This window comes from Aythya ferina (assembly GCF_964211825.1).
Source record: "Aythya ferina genome assembly, chromosome: 1".
In the NCBI taxonomy this organism is placed as follows: Eukaryota; Metazoa; Chordata; class Aves; order Anseriformes; family Anatidae; genus Aythya; species Aythya ferina.
Window position 1 is genome coordinate 101,783,129 of NC_140296.1, and position 17,676 is coordinate 101,800,804.

At 40.4% G+C, this 17,676-nt stretch overlaps 1 protein-coding gene across 4 annotated transcripts in view; it reads right to left on the minus strand.

Moving 5' to 3' along the window:
• Nucleotides 1-17,676, minus strand: part of APP (amyloid beta precursor protein) — a 213,164-nt gene that overhangs the window by 45,118 nt on the left and 150,370 nt on the right. For all 4 annotated transcript variants that reach the window (XM_084531058.1, XM_084531057.1, XM_084531056.1 and 1 more), the window contains 4 exons: nt 16,304-16,378; nt 15,021-15,179; nt 3,323-3,451; nt 1,145-1,244 (listed from right to left, as the gene is read on the minus strand). In XM_084531058.1, coding sequence (XP_084387184.1) covers nt 1,145-1,244; nt 3,323-3,451; nt 15,021-15,179; nt 16,304-16,378 — 463 coding nt within the window. The remainder of the gene's footprint in view (nt 1-1,144; nt 1,245-3,322; nt 3,452-15,020; nt 15,180-16,303; nt 16,379-17,676) is intronic.

The window sequence follows — 17,676 nt, forward strand, 5'->3', positions numbered from 1 at the left end:
ATAATAGAAGAAATTGAAACTTCAAGAAAAAAAAACAAAACAAAACAAAACAAAACAAGGAACAACAGTGATGGGTAACAAAAAAAAAAAAAAAAAAAAAAAAAAGACAATTGAGTCATAGCCTAGCAGTATCAGAATCTCCTTTCCTACAGAAACAATACTTTCAAATGACCAATAAGGATTTTATTTGAACAGATCTCTGATCAAAGACAGAGACTGTTGCTTGTGCCTTACAATTGTGAAGCACAGAAACACATGGTGAAGGAGAATTATTAATTCTACTACTTCTTCGTGTCCTCCTAGCACCCCTCCCCAGCTCTGTTTTCTGATCTTATCCCCAGATTCCTAAAGCTACCTCACAAGTACAGGCACATCTGCTTCTTAATCTGTGCTTTGGGCACTGGGGAATTCATTGCTACTCTGTCCAGCCCCTCACATGTCCTACACACATCCTCATCCTTACTACAATGGTACAGCCTTGTTTTATAAGGAAATCAATAATTTACCAAATGAAACCATGAGTGATAAGATACTGCCAAGTTGCATTTATTAACCCCTAGTCATTACCTACATTTTTCTTGGATGCTCGTTCCAGAAACTAGTTTTTCAGATGGGGGATTTCCCAAATGACTGCATCAGATAATGTAAATGCTTACCACATCAAATTAAATATCCAAACCCAGGAAGGATTTGCTAGAGCTACTTATTGTAACCAGCTGTATCTATATAGCATGGAGGCTCCAAATGTAAATTAACATATTTCAGGGAAAATATTAACAACAAAGGTCACATGATGATGTCACTGCATAGATTATACAGGAATTAATGAAGTCCACGTATAATGATAATGAAACTGCATTTTAAAGAAATAGGAAGTCTCCTCTGAAAGCAAATTATGAGCAAGATATTCCATTTTGTCCCTCTGATAGTCCAGCCTCTGCTAGCCCACTCTCTTAATTTAACTTTAATTTGCCTTCCAAATGTTCATTATAATTTGATTTATAATTTAAGAACACTGGCAAGTTTGTTCTATTAGTCAGCTGGGACAGTATATCAATAGAAATAAGATGCAGTATTTTAGCTTTTGGTGGTGATTTCTCACCACAGAAATATTTCCCTTTTTTTGTATTAACAAATTGCATACCGACTTCATCCTGGATTTCCTCAGCCACAGCAGGCACATTGTAGAGGAAGGAGAGAGACTGGTTCATGCGTTCATATATCACACGTAGATGTGTCATAACCTAAAGAAATGAAAATATTTTAAGGAGGGGAATACTATTATTAGTAGTCATTATCACAAATTTTATAGGTTATATAGGTTATAACAGGAGGACAGTTTTCACTTGTACTAGGTATAATACTCAGTATGTTCTATATAGTGAAATTGTCAAATCAATTGCAAAATTCACCTCTTTTACATAGTGTGCTAGATGCTTCTCCACAGAAACTATCTGAAATGCCATGAGAGTAAAATAATTTAAAGCAAGGATTTACATTTGCAGTGGGGTAGAGTGTGTATACAAAAAGCTAATGTGGCAGAAATCCACAGCCTCATTTACCCTTCAATAATGTGTAAATTTGCCCATACCCATAAGCTTCTGCATGACATGCAAGCCAAGTGAGGCGCAATGATTGCCGGATCATAATGTTGTTGTTTTTTTTTTTCTTTATCCTAGTATTGCAAAAAGAAACAGCTACTCCCTGAAGAAAGCTTCAATTTTCTTGTTAAAAGCATTTGAAACATTTTCATCTGAAAACAAAAATATTTCCAACCAGAAGCATTACAGTGCTGTCTCATGTGATTACAACTCTACTGCCTCAGGTTCCCACACACTGCTATGTGTTGAGTCATGACAACCCATGATATACTTCCTCAGGCTACTTTCCACAAGTATCACCTCTCTTCAGTAGGAAGGGACACTGAGGTGCATCTTGGAAGACTTAAACCACCGACAAGGGCAGTTAGGCCTAAAGAGGAAAATGGGTTGCTGACAGCAATTTCAATGAAACAATGATACGATTCCTTCAAACTGAAATAAAGCATTCATGCCTTTCAACAAAATATCTTGTTTTTCATTTTCTACTGAAATAAAACTCCCCAAGAGTTCCTCCAGCCTACATTCTCCCAACCTTCTAACCAATTCAAGAAGCAAAGATATTACAGAATACGCACTCCTATGGCAATACACTAAGCAATACACTGTACTTCTTGTATCTAAATGTCAGTTTCCATTCTTCACCTGTGCTGCCAAACAATATGTTGTCTGCAAAATTCCACTGTTTTCTGTTATTAAATAATCCAACGTTCTAGAAACTAAAAAATCATGTTAGATGCAAAAGGAAATGCTTTAACATTTACAGTGTGGGAAAGCTGTTTAAGATTACTGCAGAAGATGGTTATAGTGTGCATTTCTAATGCCAGCAATTTCAAGCCAGCACGATCTCAATGTACAAGTCTGGCTGAAATTGATGTTTCAGAAATGTAATATGCAAATCATGTCATTCAAAGAGGTATATGGTTTTGATTTGGCTTTTAGCGATGCCAATCAGTTCAAAAACTGTGGCTGGAACAGAGCTTCCTGTTGCATCCTACAGAGGGAACAGAGGCAGATTCTGCAGATTACAGCACACACTTAACAGCTTATCCGTTGTGCCTACAATTTTAATTGCTGTTTTGAAAGCCAGCTACATCTTCAGTCTTTTTTGCTTTCTCACCCTCCATGATTTACAAAGGCAACATAAAAGCTGTTCCAAAACACAAACGTTGAGGACTGCAGTAACATTCAGCAGTTAAAATGTCATGAACTTCTGTGCACATTTTAAAAAACATGTTAAACTCAAGTGCATTGCAGTAATCATATTTATAGACACTACAAGTACCTCTGCAATGACTACAGAAAGGTTGGTTGCAGTCAGATGGCTCTACCACTTCTGGTTCTGCTGCTTCAGCTGGATGAAGCATAACCATACGTGGTAGCTAGATCTATTATAGACATTTTCCCAGAGGTATTATCTACCAAAGCAGTAATAAAAGTTCTGGGTATAACTGCTTTGGAGATCTCCTTGGGAAGTGCCCACGACTGACTCACTGTCTGGGTAAACAGAAAACCTGCTTTTCAGTTCTTCTCGAAAGACAAATTATACTCACACAGTTCCTACATCACTTTGCCTTAATCTTCTGGTGGAAAGCAAATTATTTTTTATTGCATCTAGAACTGTCTGTGGAAAGTAGTCTTTTTTTTTTTAATTTAAATAAGCTGACAGAAACTTCACAATGGTTACGAACAACATGACATCGCTAACCCTCAGTGGGGATTACCTGAGATCTGATTTGGGCAGCTTTCTTTGGGTCTACCATGCGGACGTGTTCAAAGTGTTTGAGAGTATGCTGTCTGTCTTTCTGCTCAGCACGCACGTACTTCTTCAGCATGTTGAATACATGACGAGGCTATGGGGAAGAAACAGGAAAAAAATCAGTTCAGTTTAGGAAAACACATATTTCAGTTCCTTACCTTGGAGATGTACCCCAGAACACTTGGCCAGCTCGCACCTGCAAGAGCCATCTTCTGAAAGCATGCCTGCCTTCCCCAGGGAACACCCCATCATTCAACCCATTTGGCACAATGCTCTGCTGAACAGCAGCTGTAGGTGGTGCACACAGTGATGGGCTGGGCACTGAGATTTCCTCCATGACCATAAACAAAGTCTGGCTGTTGCGTTTCTTTGTCTGCTGTGCTATTGTCCCAACAGACAGCAATTGACACCTCAACATGCTAGACACCCATGATCAGTTTCCTTTGGGCTCTGCTTCCACTGTCCCCATCAGACTCTGCTTCTCCTCTCCCCCCACTGTAGAAAGCGCCATCACCCAGGCTTCAATCTTTGCAACTGAAAACCACTACGAGGCAAATCCCATCTAGAAAATGCTGTGGAAAATGAACTCTGACAGAAGCATTTCAAAGATTCCTCACATACGCTCTACTATGCTGAATATTCAACTGGGAACAACGTCCATCAACTACAGTTAAACCTGAGACAACAAAAAAGACTAGAACTCATTTTGTCAACAGACAACTGAATGCACACGCCCAGATTCAAACCAGCAGGTAAATAACCTGCCTAACACCTGCACAGAAGACGATCTGAAAGCACTACTCTATCCAAGCCAAGGAATAATCAACAGACTCGACTACAAAACTTACTAAATAAATTCAAGACTGTTCTGTCCTGTCACGACTGCTTTACCAGCAGAAGAAAGAGGAAAGGAACAGCTGAGGTATGGAAGGCAGACATCTAGAATATGCCACTGACTGGAAGGGTTTAAGAGAAAGAAAAAAGGGCCACTTAGTTGGTTCTGAAAGTACCCAACCTGGGTGCCAAATTTTCTTAAAATCTTAGCCTATGTATATATTGCAGGTGGTTTTAATTAGTAAAAACCGTTAAATATATGACTTAAGATATACAATTGAATTGGAACAGAGGAGAGAACCATAGCTGAAGAGAACATGAAAAATATACACAGACTGATGCCACAGCAGTGATGGCTATGAAAGGTGTATTTCTACGTATTCTCCTACTCTGTACAATAATACCGTGCCAAAACAGGGACGTGTTTTCTAGTGTTCGGCTAAGTCATCAGTGTTTATGATGACTCTGGAAATCCAAGCCCCCTTGCCAACTCTGCTTGTAACGTTGTGCTTGTGCATCTTTCCTGAAGCTGCTGAACAGTGAAAGGAATGAAGCCGATACAGATGAGAAGGAAGGGTACAGTGATCTTACTGTGAGGGAAATTAAAGAAAGAGCAGAAGAGGTGAGTGGCCATGCTGGGCACTGGCAGGGATACCGGGGAGCAGGCAGGGAAGTGACAAAGTAAGTGTCAGAAGCTCCGTGCACAGTCTTCTGAAGAAGGAAGAACCGTGGGCGAAGTTGGAGCTTTAAGACTTAGATTCACAGACAAATATAGATCCTGAACTAATTTAACATTTACACAAGAGATGAATACTAAGCTACAGAGCTTTAAGATTTAAGAATCTCTTCAGCTTAAGATAGGCAATAGATTTTAAAATGTCCGAAGAAAATAAAACAAAGGTTATTTGAAGAAGATTTTTTGTGTAGAAATAGAGAGATGTGAAGCCGTTCCCTACCAAAGGATTAAACTTAGTGGCTCCATGACTGAGAGCTCATTCATGAAGAAATAACCCCAAGCCACCAAAAGCCAAGCGCCCTGCGATAAGGTTGCAAGAAACTGTGGACAAATTCTGGGAAGTAAGCAGTCCTTACAACATTATGGCAACAGCAAAACAAACCGAAATACAAACTGTAAAGGTTTATAGGAACAAAGGTTGCAAGACCAGTGAGGTTTACAACAACAGCATTTTGAAGATAGAAAACACTGTTCCCTTTCCTGACATTTCAGCTTTCTTTTTCCCAAGACACATCAAGATAGCAGGTTATGGCAGATTAGAGAGAAAAGGATTAAGTTCTATTTCTTCAAGAGATACTCCAATTGAAGTGTCATGTCTAATGCCAGCAGGGTATATTTTTCATTTTCCCTCAGTGTGTCTGAATTCACTGCACTACACCAGTGAAACTTTCACATCAAGAGTCACAAGTAGACTTATTCCTAGGACAACAATTTGAAAATTCCTGTCAAATACCACGAACAGTAGTAGTCACTTGGGTATATTGGCAGCCCACTTTCAGTGAATTTTCTAACACTGAGAAATGCCTCAGACTTATCCCTATGACAGAGACATGGATATGGATGCCTTTAGCATGCCTGGCCGAGAAATCTTCCTGTGATGGCAGCAGAAAACTGTGATTTAAATATAGGAAAATATAGAAAGAATATTAAATCTACTAAATGCAAGGTGTTTCCTTACAGTTTTTTTTTGGTGTTTTTAAAACGAGCCAGATGCACATTTTAACTCTGAGGGTCAATCTTGTGATCTCACTTTGCCTAAAAGCTAGTGATGTTACTCTAACAAAATGTGATTTAAAGCTAACAAATCGCTGGAAAGCATTTAGTTACCTCACACAGACATACAGGGCTATCACAATCAGGTAGGCACTGCACCATGCAGAAGTTCCTAGGATGGCTGTGGGCACCTATAAAAACAATAGGATTCCCTGAACATCAAAAGCTCAGGTACACACATACTAAGGCTGCCCTGAAGTGGTACCCAAACTCACTTAGGAACCCTGCCTGGCATGTAAACTTGGCATTTCCAACAACTTCTGTATTGCAACCTTTAGGAAACATGCCCTGCCTTGACCATTAAGGTCATACAGTGGGTAATTTATCAGACAAAGGTGGTGACATCCCTGGGACATTTGTCATAAATTAAAATAGCTCTGCTTCCTTGCCCTAAAATAGCTGCCAAATGTCCCATATGCATTTGATCAAGTCAGACTTCCAACCTTCCCCACACCTTTACCTTTGAAATGCAGCTGCCTAACGATTTCAGGGCCTTTGCTGAAGGCTAACCAACCTGTCAGGGCTGGTGCCTGGCTATCACAGCCCTCCACAGGGCTTTGCATATGTGAGTGTTGTCACCATAAATGCAGACCAAGTTTTATTGCTGACCATAAATTTAACTGACAAAAGTGATTTTTCTCCTCCGCACCTAGAATTGTAGGCCTACTGCTTACAAACTTTCAACAAATTTGTGGATCAGCAAAAACATCTCTCACCCCAAAGTCCCATCTCCATACTGTATTGCACACGCACTGTCTTTTAAAAGTCATTATGAAGTGAACTGGTTCTGCTTAAAAATCCCACCCTATCACGCACTTTTTGCACAGAGACTTGCACTAGGATTTGTCCCCAAATCTATTGCTCCGGGATTTTCTGCCAATCCTCTTGCACCAAATAGTGATATAAACTCTTCTGACAGTAGAGCAGAGGGGCCCCAACAAACAGTCTAGCACAGAGGTGGGGAAAAGCTCCACAGGCTAAGGAGATGCCATCAAACCCTGTGGCTGAAGCTGTTATGTCCATGGCCATCTATTACTTCAACCCTAGGCAGGAGCCCCAAGATTACATTATCAATGAAAGTGTTGCTAATATCAGCTAATTTAAGTTTTTGAGGCGTGAGCTCTGACACTGCCTATGACAAAAGAACAAATGGCTGATGGATGCCAGAGCCAGCTTTGCACCTCTTGCTCTACATAAGTAATGTACCAAGTGCCAAACTTCATTAAAACATTCTGCTTTTAGCATCTGTAATTCTTCTGCATGTGTTGTCACAGAAAACTCAACATATCCATGTCTGTAGTTATCTCATAAAATATATCTCACAGAATAACTAAACCTGAATCAGCCACCAGGGGCTGCCTAAGTGCCTCATGAAATAATTTCATTATTTTTGGTTGTATCTGTTTTGTCGGCTTGTTCCTCTGAAAGAGGCCAGAATACTCCCAACATGACTTCCACTGTCCCCATATTTTTAGTTACCCTGGCCAACACTGCTGACATCTGCAACTGAGCCAGTAACCAGAATGACCAGTGACTTCCCAAGCAACAGGATCCAGCACTACATCCAGAATGCTATCATTTAGCAAGGAATGCTGTTCAGTCAGGAATAATATTGGTTACTGAGTACTGGAAAACTCTGGTCTGGCTGGCAAGAAGCTTAAATCCACAGCATCTTGGCACACACTCATTATTTAAGCAAATGTAGAAAAATTATACAAAAACATCTAATAAGCAGACACAGGGCGATGCAGAGTGAAGCTGTCTGAAGTCTCCTGTTACACGCAGCTTCTGAGTATTTCAAGCACATTTGGACACATCATTTACTCCTATGAAACTTACTCTAAAGATCCCCTTCTCAAACACCTGCTTTTTATCTAACACTAAGCACAGACAGATCATAGTCCTTCAACAAGACATCATGACAGGCTAACAGATGTATTTTGGTTGTTAGTCTCAAATCCTGTTTATTCTGGAGAATGTTATTGAAGTATTACTTTATAGAGAGTTTCTGTATGTTGGGACTTGCATGTATTCAACCCATTCACTCCACAGCAGGCAGATTCATAGACTACTTACATGGAATATGCAGGCCATCTAGGTTGACAAAGCACCATTAAAAAGATAACTTCCCTGTAGCGAATATGCCTATTCTCTTATTAAGATGACAATTTATTCTGTGGATAGATAGATGCAATCCTGACAATTTATTAAAAGGTTTCCAGCTGTATGAGACAAGTCTAAACAAAGCAGAAACCACTGATGACAACCTGGCTACCTGGTGGTGAGATCCAACCCCACTGACTCTTCAATCCAGCGTGGCTAAAGGTGCCTTTATTTCAGGTAGCATCAGCTTAGAGGTGAGATCACTGAAATCCTTTTTCTAACAAGGAAACATTACTGTTGCAGTTATCTCCAAACACACACCAGTGGGATCTGCTGGCCTACGATTGTTCTGTCCTTAAATGTGCAAGGTGTTCCCAGCATCAATCACTGGAGAACATAGGCTCTTTTTCCACTTCAGCTTTTTAGGCATTACAAAAGGCAAGAACTATATTTCATTAAATGCTCAAAAGCACTTTGAGCTCTTCTGGAGGAAATGAATTTACACTTGCAAACTGTTTGAAGAAAACGCTCATACCATAACATGACTTAGGATGATAGTATTGGTTTATCAAACTGAGCAGGAGAGCCCTGCGAAAAGCAGCCCACCTGAAGATGTTCACACAAAATTTTAAATAGAGAATATTTAGTGATTATATTCTCTACAGATCTGTGCCATCTTAGCAAGGATTCACCTTGATTTTGTTCTAGCTAGCAGAAAATGTTTCTTATAATTTGTACATAACAAAACTAAAATAACTCACAACCTTTACAATTCTTTATACACTCTCTCTCAGTTCTAAGTTTCAGCTTCATTAGTAATGAATTCCCTTGGAACGGAGACAAGGTAGGTTCACTCACATCTGCAAGTTTAGAGAATGAAAACTTCATACCTTTTCTGTAGGTCATTTACAAGAAAATGTAATTCACTGATCTCTTCCTAATCCCCCAAAAGGATGAGATCTAAAGTGCCCCAAATAGTTTCTAGCAGGTAAAATATATGCATATTTTGTGTACACATATACGATATCCACACAGATCCTAGCCTGACACTTCAGATTTTAAGGGAGTGGTGAAACAATGCAATTTCACTGAGCTTGGAAAATGGAAACATCAACTTTAGTTTGGATTGTTACAAACATAACTTACAATCTCCCCATAGAAATCCAAAATACTTACTACATAGAAACAACATGAAAATCATATTAAAGCACTTCTGTGTATTTAAAATACAACCTCCCATCTCCGTGTCATGCAACTTCCGTGGGAAATTCTGAGCTGGCTTGTAATTTTGATCAAAATTCCCTCTAGATCAGAAAGGCAAGTTTCACAATGCTGAAATTTCATCTTGCCTTTAGAGAAAGGTCCATTGCCAGTCCTTTCTGATTACTGCTCTTGAAATGTGCAACAATTGCTTCTTTTCATTCACTTATTAGGAATACCTCATATACCATATTAGGTATTTTATTTGATGTGTTATTAACTTATGGATCACGTTTGATGCAGTTCATTTTATGAACATTCAAGAAAGGCTGACTGGGATGATGCAAGACTTTTCACCCATGTGAAAGTCCCATCCAGCTACCTTTTGTGTTGAGTTAAAGATGTCTTCTCATAATTTCTGCTAGTTTGTAAGGAAATGTGTTGCTACACACATCACTATAACGGTACTCAGAACTTCCCTTTGCCTTCTCTCCCAAGGACTTTTCCTGAGGCAGAATAAAATGAAAAGTATTTGATTCGATCTCGTTAGTTGCTTTTCAGGATTTGAACTTACTTGACTTTGACAAATTGAAATAAATTTGGTCTCTGTTCACTCTTTTAAAACTTTGTATTTTAGCTATGATGACTCTGTCAAAGTTTTGCAGAACTTAATACCCGTCTGGAATTGCCTCTTCTGTCTTCAGTTAGCTCATATAAAAAACCCTACTGGCAAGACTAGGTGTATGACTATACCACATGCTCCAGCCCACAGACTAGGGAAAAAACAAGAGTCTGGTTTTATTCACTGAAAAGCCTCAGAAGCTACTGGAAAACTGACTTAGGTGACCATGTTTCTCTGTCTGACCTGGTTTAAAAGCAAAGATGAAATCCATGCTGTCTATTTCACAAATCCCACAAAACTGAGCGTATGTGAGAAATTCCACATCTGTAACTTTACAGATTTAGGGGAGCAGGATACAGGGTGGAGTATTAGAGCTGAACTGATCTCTCCTAAGGCACAGAAGGATTTTTATCACAAGATCGGCAGCGACGCTTTGGCTTGCCTCCAACTGCGTATTTCCACAGCAACCTCGCTGGCCTCAGAAAAGGCTTCCAGCTTCCAGAATGCAGAGGCACCGAGGAAGGGCCCCTCTGCAGATCCCCCTTCCACGTCCAAATAGCTGAACTCAACTAGTTTCAGCCCACACTATGCTCTCCCTGCATGAACAGACACTGCTCTCAAGGCACAAACGGTACCCTGAAGGATTGTAAGGGCGACAAGAAAAAAAAATACAGCAAATAAATTCAAATGGATTAATGTACATGCTAGGGTTGATCTTAATTACCCTGTTCTGTTCAACAGTAATTTACATCTCGGTAAAATAGTTCTGAAGTAGAAGAAACTGGCTTTAATTATTATATGCTCAGTTTACTTGATGCACAATGTAAGGAGGTTAATTAATTACCTTTCAAAGATTTCCTGTATGTTTGCTTGCTCTGAAACCCTTTATTTCACCACTGTGAACTGCATTTCTTTTCTCCATCTCTCCTCCACATCTCCCCCCCGACTTCCCACAGAGAATAGGCCTCTGTTACCACCGAAGATTTAACAGGGAGACATAAATCCAAGTAAATTTGACATGCATGTGAAAAAGGAAATATAAGCAAATTACAGAACCAAGTTGCTTGCAGAGACTGATTCGTTTGAATTCCTCTATTTAACTTGCAAAATGAAGGGGAAAATCTCCAACTGTTTTAAAAACTAGAAGCATATTAGTTCCAACTGCCGCTAATCCGCCTTTTCTATAGTAAAACCATCAAGCAGAATGAAACAATACGGTATTTTGATATTGGATACCGAACAGCTGCACCCCATTTTCAAAGGCAACAAAGTAGAGCAGCACAGCTAAGCTGCCTCAGGAATCAGGAATGAGGATCAAATTTAAGTTTCTGGGCAGCCTGCGTGGCAGTGCTTTTGAGAACACAACAGTACAAATACTTGGTTTTCCTCATAATTATGTTCTAATAGACCTTGAAGCTACGTAATTTCATTCCTGCATGCTCCCTGGCTACCTTGCTGCTCAGACTGGTATCCCGATGAACTCCTGTGACACTGGCATTGGGCAATGATCTGTATAATGCCTGACAAAATCCTGCAGTTAAGTTTTTTGGCCCAGTACTGAAGCTGTTCATAAAGTATTCCCAGACACATGTAGTTTTAGGCAGAATGGCACTGAAAACACATACGCCGACAGCTGTACAGGTAGAGGACAGCGTGAAGCACATGTAATCGAGCATGTTCCCTGGCACAACAGAAACAGCTTGCTTGCTTACTTGACAGGAAAATCCCCAAAGCTGCTCTGCGGAGCAGTCCTGTGCAGAAGGACTTGGGGGTGTTGGTGGATGAAAAGCTTGAAATGAGTCAGCAACATGTGCTTACAGCCCAGAAAGCCAACCATATCCTGGGCTGCAACAAGAACTGCATGGCCAGCAGGGTGAGGGAGGCGATTCTCCCCCTCTGCTCTGCTCTCGTGAGACTCCACCTGGAGCCCTGCCTTCATCTCTGGGGACCCAGCACAAGAAGAACATGGACATATTAGAACATGGGCCAGAGGAGGGCCATGAAGATGATACAAGGGCTGGAGCACCTCACCTGTGAAGAAAGACAGAGGGAGCTGGGGTTGTTCAGCCTGGAGAAGAGAAGGCTCTGGGGAGACCTTACAGCAGCCTAACTGTGCCTAAACGGGGCCTGCAGGAAAGCTGGAGAGGGACTTGTCAGGGAGTGCAGTGATAGGACAAGGGGTAATGGCTTTAAACTAAACAAGGGGAGATTTAGATTACACAAGAAATTACAGAAGAAATTCTTTACTCAGAGGGAGATGAGGCCTTGGCACAGACTTCCCGGAGAAGCCATGGTGCCCCATCCCTGGAGATGTTCAAGGCCAGGCTGGATGGGGCTTTGGGCAACCTGGTCTGGTGGGAGGTGTCCCTGCCCATGGCAGGGGGTTGGGACTGGATGATCTTTAAGGTTCCTTCCAACCCAAACCATTCTGTGACTCTGTGATTCAGAATCTACTTCTGTAGTAAACACATTCATAGCAAAGCACTTAATTTGAAACATGCAGTAGAAGGGGGTTCTTAAAAGCATTTTTGCGTAACTTCAGAAAATTTTCCCTTTTTTAAAATTACTTAACAAGTCATCGGTAAAGTTATGACTTACTCTCCCAAAGACCACGCAATAGCATCAAATGTCCTTTTAGCTTACTAGGGAACCATTTATCTGCCAGAGAGAAATATAGCTGGGGTATCAGAGTTGAATTTTCCATTAATTCAGTTTTCTCTTTGGCTAGGCAGCCAGAGTTTGGATTTAGCATATATTGAAATTTCTGGCACCTTAACTTATCCTGCAAAGCGGTTACCAGACTGGACTCATTCATTAGGCCATTCAGCTATAATTAATCACTGCTCAGGTTTCACCCTCTGCTTCACAACAAAGCCAGATAAATCCTCGTGCTGAATTAAAGATCAGTTTTTTCTTGTGTTTTGGCACACACCTGACTGGCAGTTCAAAAGCACGTCTGAACTGTCAGTAACTACAGAGCATGCAACAAAATAGAGCTGGCAAGGACAGTACCTTCAACAAAACTAGTAAAGGGACTCTTAAGAGTCTAAGAGCTTCTGTTATCCTTCAATAGTTTCAACTTAATTGCGATTAGCCCCTTCATAGGTAGCACTCTGATATGACGTTACCTTCTTGTTTGCCGCCTGCACATTTCAGGGTGACCAGTTTTTGAAGCGACAAGAATATGGGATATATCCCAGTCTTTAGTAGTGTCTTCAAAACTTATTTCTGATGGAGTTACCTATTAAATTGTGTTCATTGACACCGTCTTTCAGGCCCAACACTCTCCTATTTAAAGAGTTAATGTATTATTAATTTAAATGTCCTGGGAGCTGACTACATGCAACCCAAACATAAAATGCAGATTTTTCTGGTCCCAAAGACGGTGTTATCATTTTTGCCCCTTGAAGTTCTGCAACTACAGTTCACTTTATTTATTTTTTTTTTTGCAGGAGATGTCATCTGCATTCCACAAACATGAAAAGTCAAGTTCTCTTACACTAGGAGTGAAGTTGCACATTTTGACTGCTCAAGAGACCATTCTGCTCTTATGTGTGCTCCTCATCCTTACTTTCCACAACCCCAGAGAGCTGTAGAACCAAGCTGACAGCCTGATCAACGCACTACTTTAAATCAAATAATTTTTCTGGGATACTTTTTAGACAACGTTACATTTGTACAAGGCTCAACTTTACTGCAAGAGCTGATTGGCAAGAGAAATGTGAAATTGTATCTGTGGTGAACTACTCAAAGCCACACAGCAAAAGAGCAAACGCAACCTGCAGCCCTTCTGTGCACTCACCACATCTCACTTTCAGTTCTGAGCCGCAGACTCCAGTTTCCTAAAGGAAGTTGCATACCAGTCCATAACTTGCAAATGTATCTGCCAGTGAGACACTGGAGTTCAAGCCTTCACTACCCCCACAGTCAGAGGTTATAATACACTGCATCTCGCAGTTGGATCAAACAACATCATCTACCACATTAATACAGACTTGTCTTATTTTCAACAAATTGCTATGGTGCAAAATAAAGATTAACTCTTCATACAGCTACTCAGAAGTTTCCATGTGACAGGTGGACAACACAAGATTATTCCTTTACTTGGCATGCAGTAAAAACAAGAGTTCTGCTGCATGAGGTGTAGAAGAAATTTGTTGATAAAGAATTATGATGATGATCATTTTCCCATGCTCACTGAACAAGCCGGTTTCTCTACAGAAGGAAATTTGCTTAAAAAATGCAATTTTACTATTGTAATCAGATTAATGTAATTCCCTGTGATGTCAAATTCAGGATTCAATTGGTACATCTTACACTGCTGACCCAAAAGTCTTTCAGTGACGTAATGTTTTTTCCATCTACGAAGTGTCCAAGAAATTAGAGGTATATAAAACATCTGACTGCTTTCCCTACAATGTTCACATAGATTCTCTTTTTCTGGAGGTCATAAACTAGCTGGTTTTGGATTAAATATAAGCAGCACAGATATGCAATCATTAAAAATTCCACCCAAATCCTCATTCTGAATTTAGTGTTTACACCACAAATAGCCATCACATCTAACATGGACAACTATGAATTGCCAGTGTGGTGTCTTCATACCATCCAACAATCCTCACAACATCCTTCACTGAACAGTTCAACACACAAACCAGAAGAACACAGGCATCCTCATCCTTAAGCTCCCTCTCAACATAATGAAATATATGAAATATCCTATTGTGTGCCGCTTGGAGGGACTGTATCATCATCCTTTAGCAGGATCTGTGAAAGGCTACAATTTCAGGCAACCAAATCACTTCAGTGTTCTTTGTCTAAGTATCTTTATGCATGCACATATGGATGGATGGATGGATGGATGGATGGATGGATGGATGGATGGACGGACGGACGGACGGACAGATGGATGGGGTCTGTGCCTGTACCTGTATTTATGTACACACTAAATCTAAACTTTTAACTTTGAAATTGACTGATAGATAGTCGCAGTAGATCTTGTATGGTGCACACTGGCTGCTGAATAGCTGGACGGCACCTGGCATACATTCTTTTTCCCCAGGATGACTAAAGCGACCGTGACACAGCCAATGGGGCTTGTGATATTGCACTTACTCTGGGTGGGACAGTCTGCAGGGCTGTGATATAGTTCTCCAGAGCAATGCGGCGACGGTCATTCAGCATGGCTTCCACCCGTGCCATGTGAGTCTCCACCAGCTGTTGTCTTTCATTTGCTGCTTCTTGTTCCAGTGATTCCACTTTCTCCTGAAAATGCTGAAAAAAACACCCATCACAACAGGAACAGTGAAGACATCAGCAGACAAATACAGATGTGAAAACTTTTGTCTGCAAATCACCAGTATGCTTCCTCATGACAGTCTGCCTTGGCTTCCACAATCTCTGTACTGAATGCACTGTTTATTGATTTCAGCAGGAACTGCTGATGCCCTCTATTCCTGAACACCTGGCCACATTTTATTAATCAAACATTTCAGCACAACCACCAGTGAATCCTTCATTTGACCCCTCAGACTGTTCAACACTAAGGAATTCAGCCTAGAAAAAGGTGCAGTTTGGCAAGCACTTGCCTCCTGTAATCATGAAGGCTTTCCACGTACCAAAGTGACTTTACAAACAAAACTACCTGGTGGGGGAAAAAAAAAAAAACAACAAAAACAACCACAAACAAAACATTCAAGCCATACAGAGTCACTGTAATTGCTTACAAATTGGCTATCAGGAAGAAAAAATGAGCTCAAACTCATTCCAATAAAGGAAAAGTTTTACTGGGCAAAATATACAGAGAGCAATGTTGTGGGATTTAATATGCAATGCAGCCTGGTTCTCAGCATTACCTTTTTATAATTTTGCACTGAATTCCTCCTAGCAGTACTGAATAATACCTAACATAGCCACAGTGGGTTTCAAGGAGTGTCTGGCTTGTCAGAAATTTTGAATTATAGTATTATTTGGATAAAAGAATTTCTGGCTGAGGGTTTCTTTCAGATAAAACTGATGGTGATTCCTTCCTTAAATCACATTTTTCATCTCTGCTTTGAGATTAGGTCTTGCAGCTTATTAGTTTATCACATCCTAAATTCTGAGAAGGACTCACAGTGAAAGCTTTCAGTTCTCACTGATGGCAAATCGAAATTCAAGTCAAATTCTTTCTCTCTACATACACACTCACTAGTTCTGCACTTCTGTTCCAGAAATTGGCTGCTAAATACAGAGACACCCAGCAGCCTCTAACAGCTGGAAACAAAGATAGCAACAGCAAGAGCAGAAAATAACATTAAATTCCCATATAATTATGTTTTAAAATTATACCACCGCTCACACCCATTGTATTTCAACTGCAGCCCCAGCTGTAAGGTTGCAGTAGCGTTCTCCTTTACCTGGATAACAGCTTTCTTGTCAGCCTTTGGCAAGTTCTTTGCTTGGCGTTCTGCTTCTTCCCATTCTCTCATGACCTAACAAACAAAACACAGAGCGTGACTTTCAAATTTTCCTCTCTTGTCTCAGGGCCCAGAAACAGCCAAGCACTGTAGCTCAGACAATCATCTTTTTATATTCCTCCCCTCCTTTTATCTCTATAAGAAAGCAGTTACAACATTTAACAAAGGCAGAATCCTGTTATTAAATTAAACAAAAACTGAACCACTGTGTCTGAACACTGTACCAAGCTCTTATAAAACTTCACGGTGAAGCAACACAGCAGTCAACCACCCCTCAAGCAAAGGAAGTGGAAGTCTCTACAGTGAACACACCAACCCTTCTTCATCTCAGACGAAAAGGAAAATGTTTCCATCTTAGTGTATGCCCTTGGTCAAAAGAAGCAAATTTCTACTAAATGACATTTCTGGGGGGGAAGGAGGTGGGAGGAATCACACTTTTTTTAGATTTATTTGGACTCACTGGCCTTTGAGTAGGACAGATCAGGAATTACATGCAATTTGTGCTAGGCTGATCAACAACAGGTGCCAAACATTTCAAGAACTGAATATACTTTTGTCTCAAGTACAACACAGACAGAAAAGATAATCTAGAAGAACTTTCAGCATCATTCATTTCAGCAATATATGAGGCCATGTCCTGCAGAACAGAGGGCAGTATTTCAGTAATCAGGAAATAAGTTACTCTTAATTAGCCATTTGTGACATCTGAAACCTTCTCACAGTCTTACTTATGGACTTCATAACTGGCACATACTCCTCACACATACTCCTCAGATAATACTTTTTATGGAGTAACTGCTGTCACCAAATGCAGTGCACACAAATATGTGACTTGGTTATTTGCAAGATTAGCACAACGTCAGAAAACAGAAGAAACCTATAAGCAATTCCTCAAAACGCACATTTCCTCTTCTTTCTCACCCCAAACCACACTTTCATACCATTTATAACAGAAATTCTCAAACATAACCTTTCTAAAGGGGATTTAAGAAAAGCTCAGAGCTCCTATGTACAACTGAAATTTCATTGGGATAAATACCAAAGGCAAAGTATATCTGCTGTGTCTCATGTCTGCTAGTAGAGCCTCAATCACTCAGCTCCTGCCTCAGGCTCCCTAGTTTTCCAACATGCTGGACATCATTAATCAGGTTCTTTCCTGGACACACAGGAGAGTGCTGGTGGTGCCTGTGCCATTTTACAAAACCTCAAGGCTCAAAGGAGGCTTTTACAAGTCCCATTTCCTGAAATGTAATCCCTTCTCAGTTCTACATAGGGTTGTAGACCCTAACAAATAATCAGCATAAAGACAACAG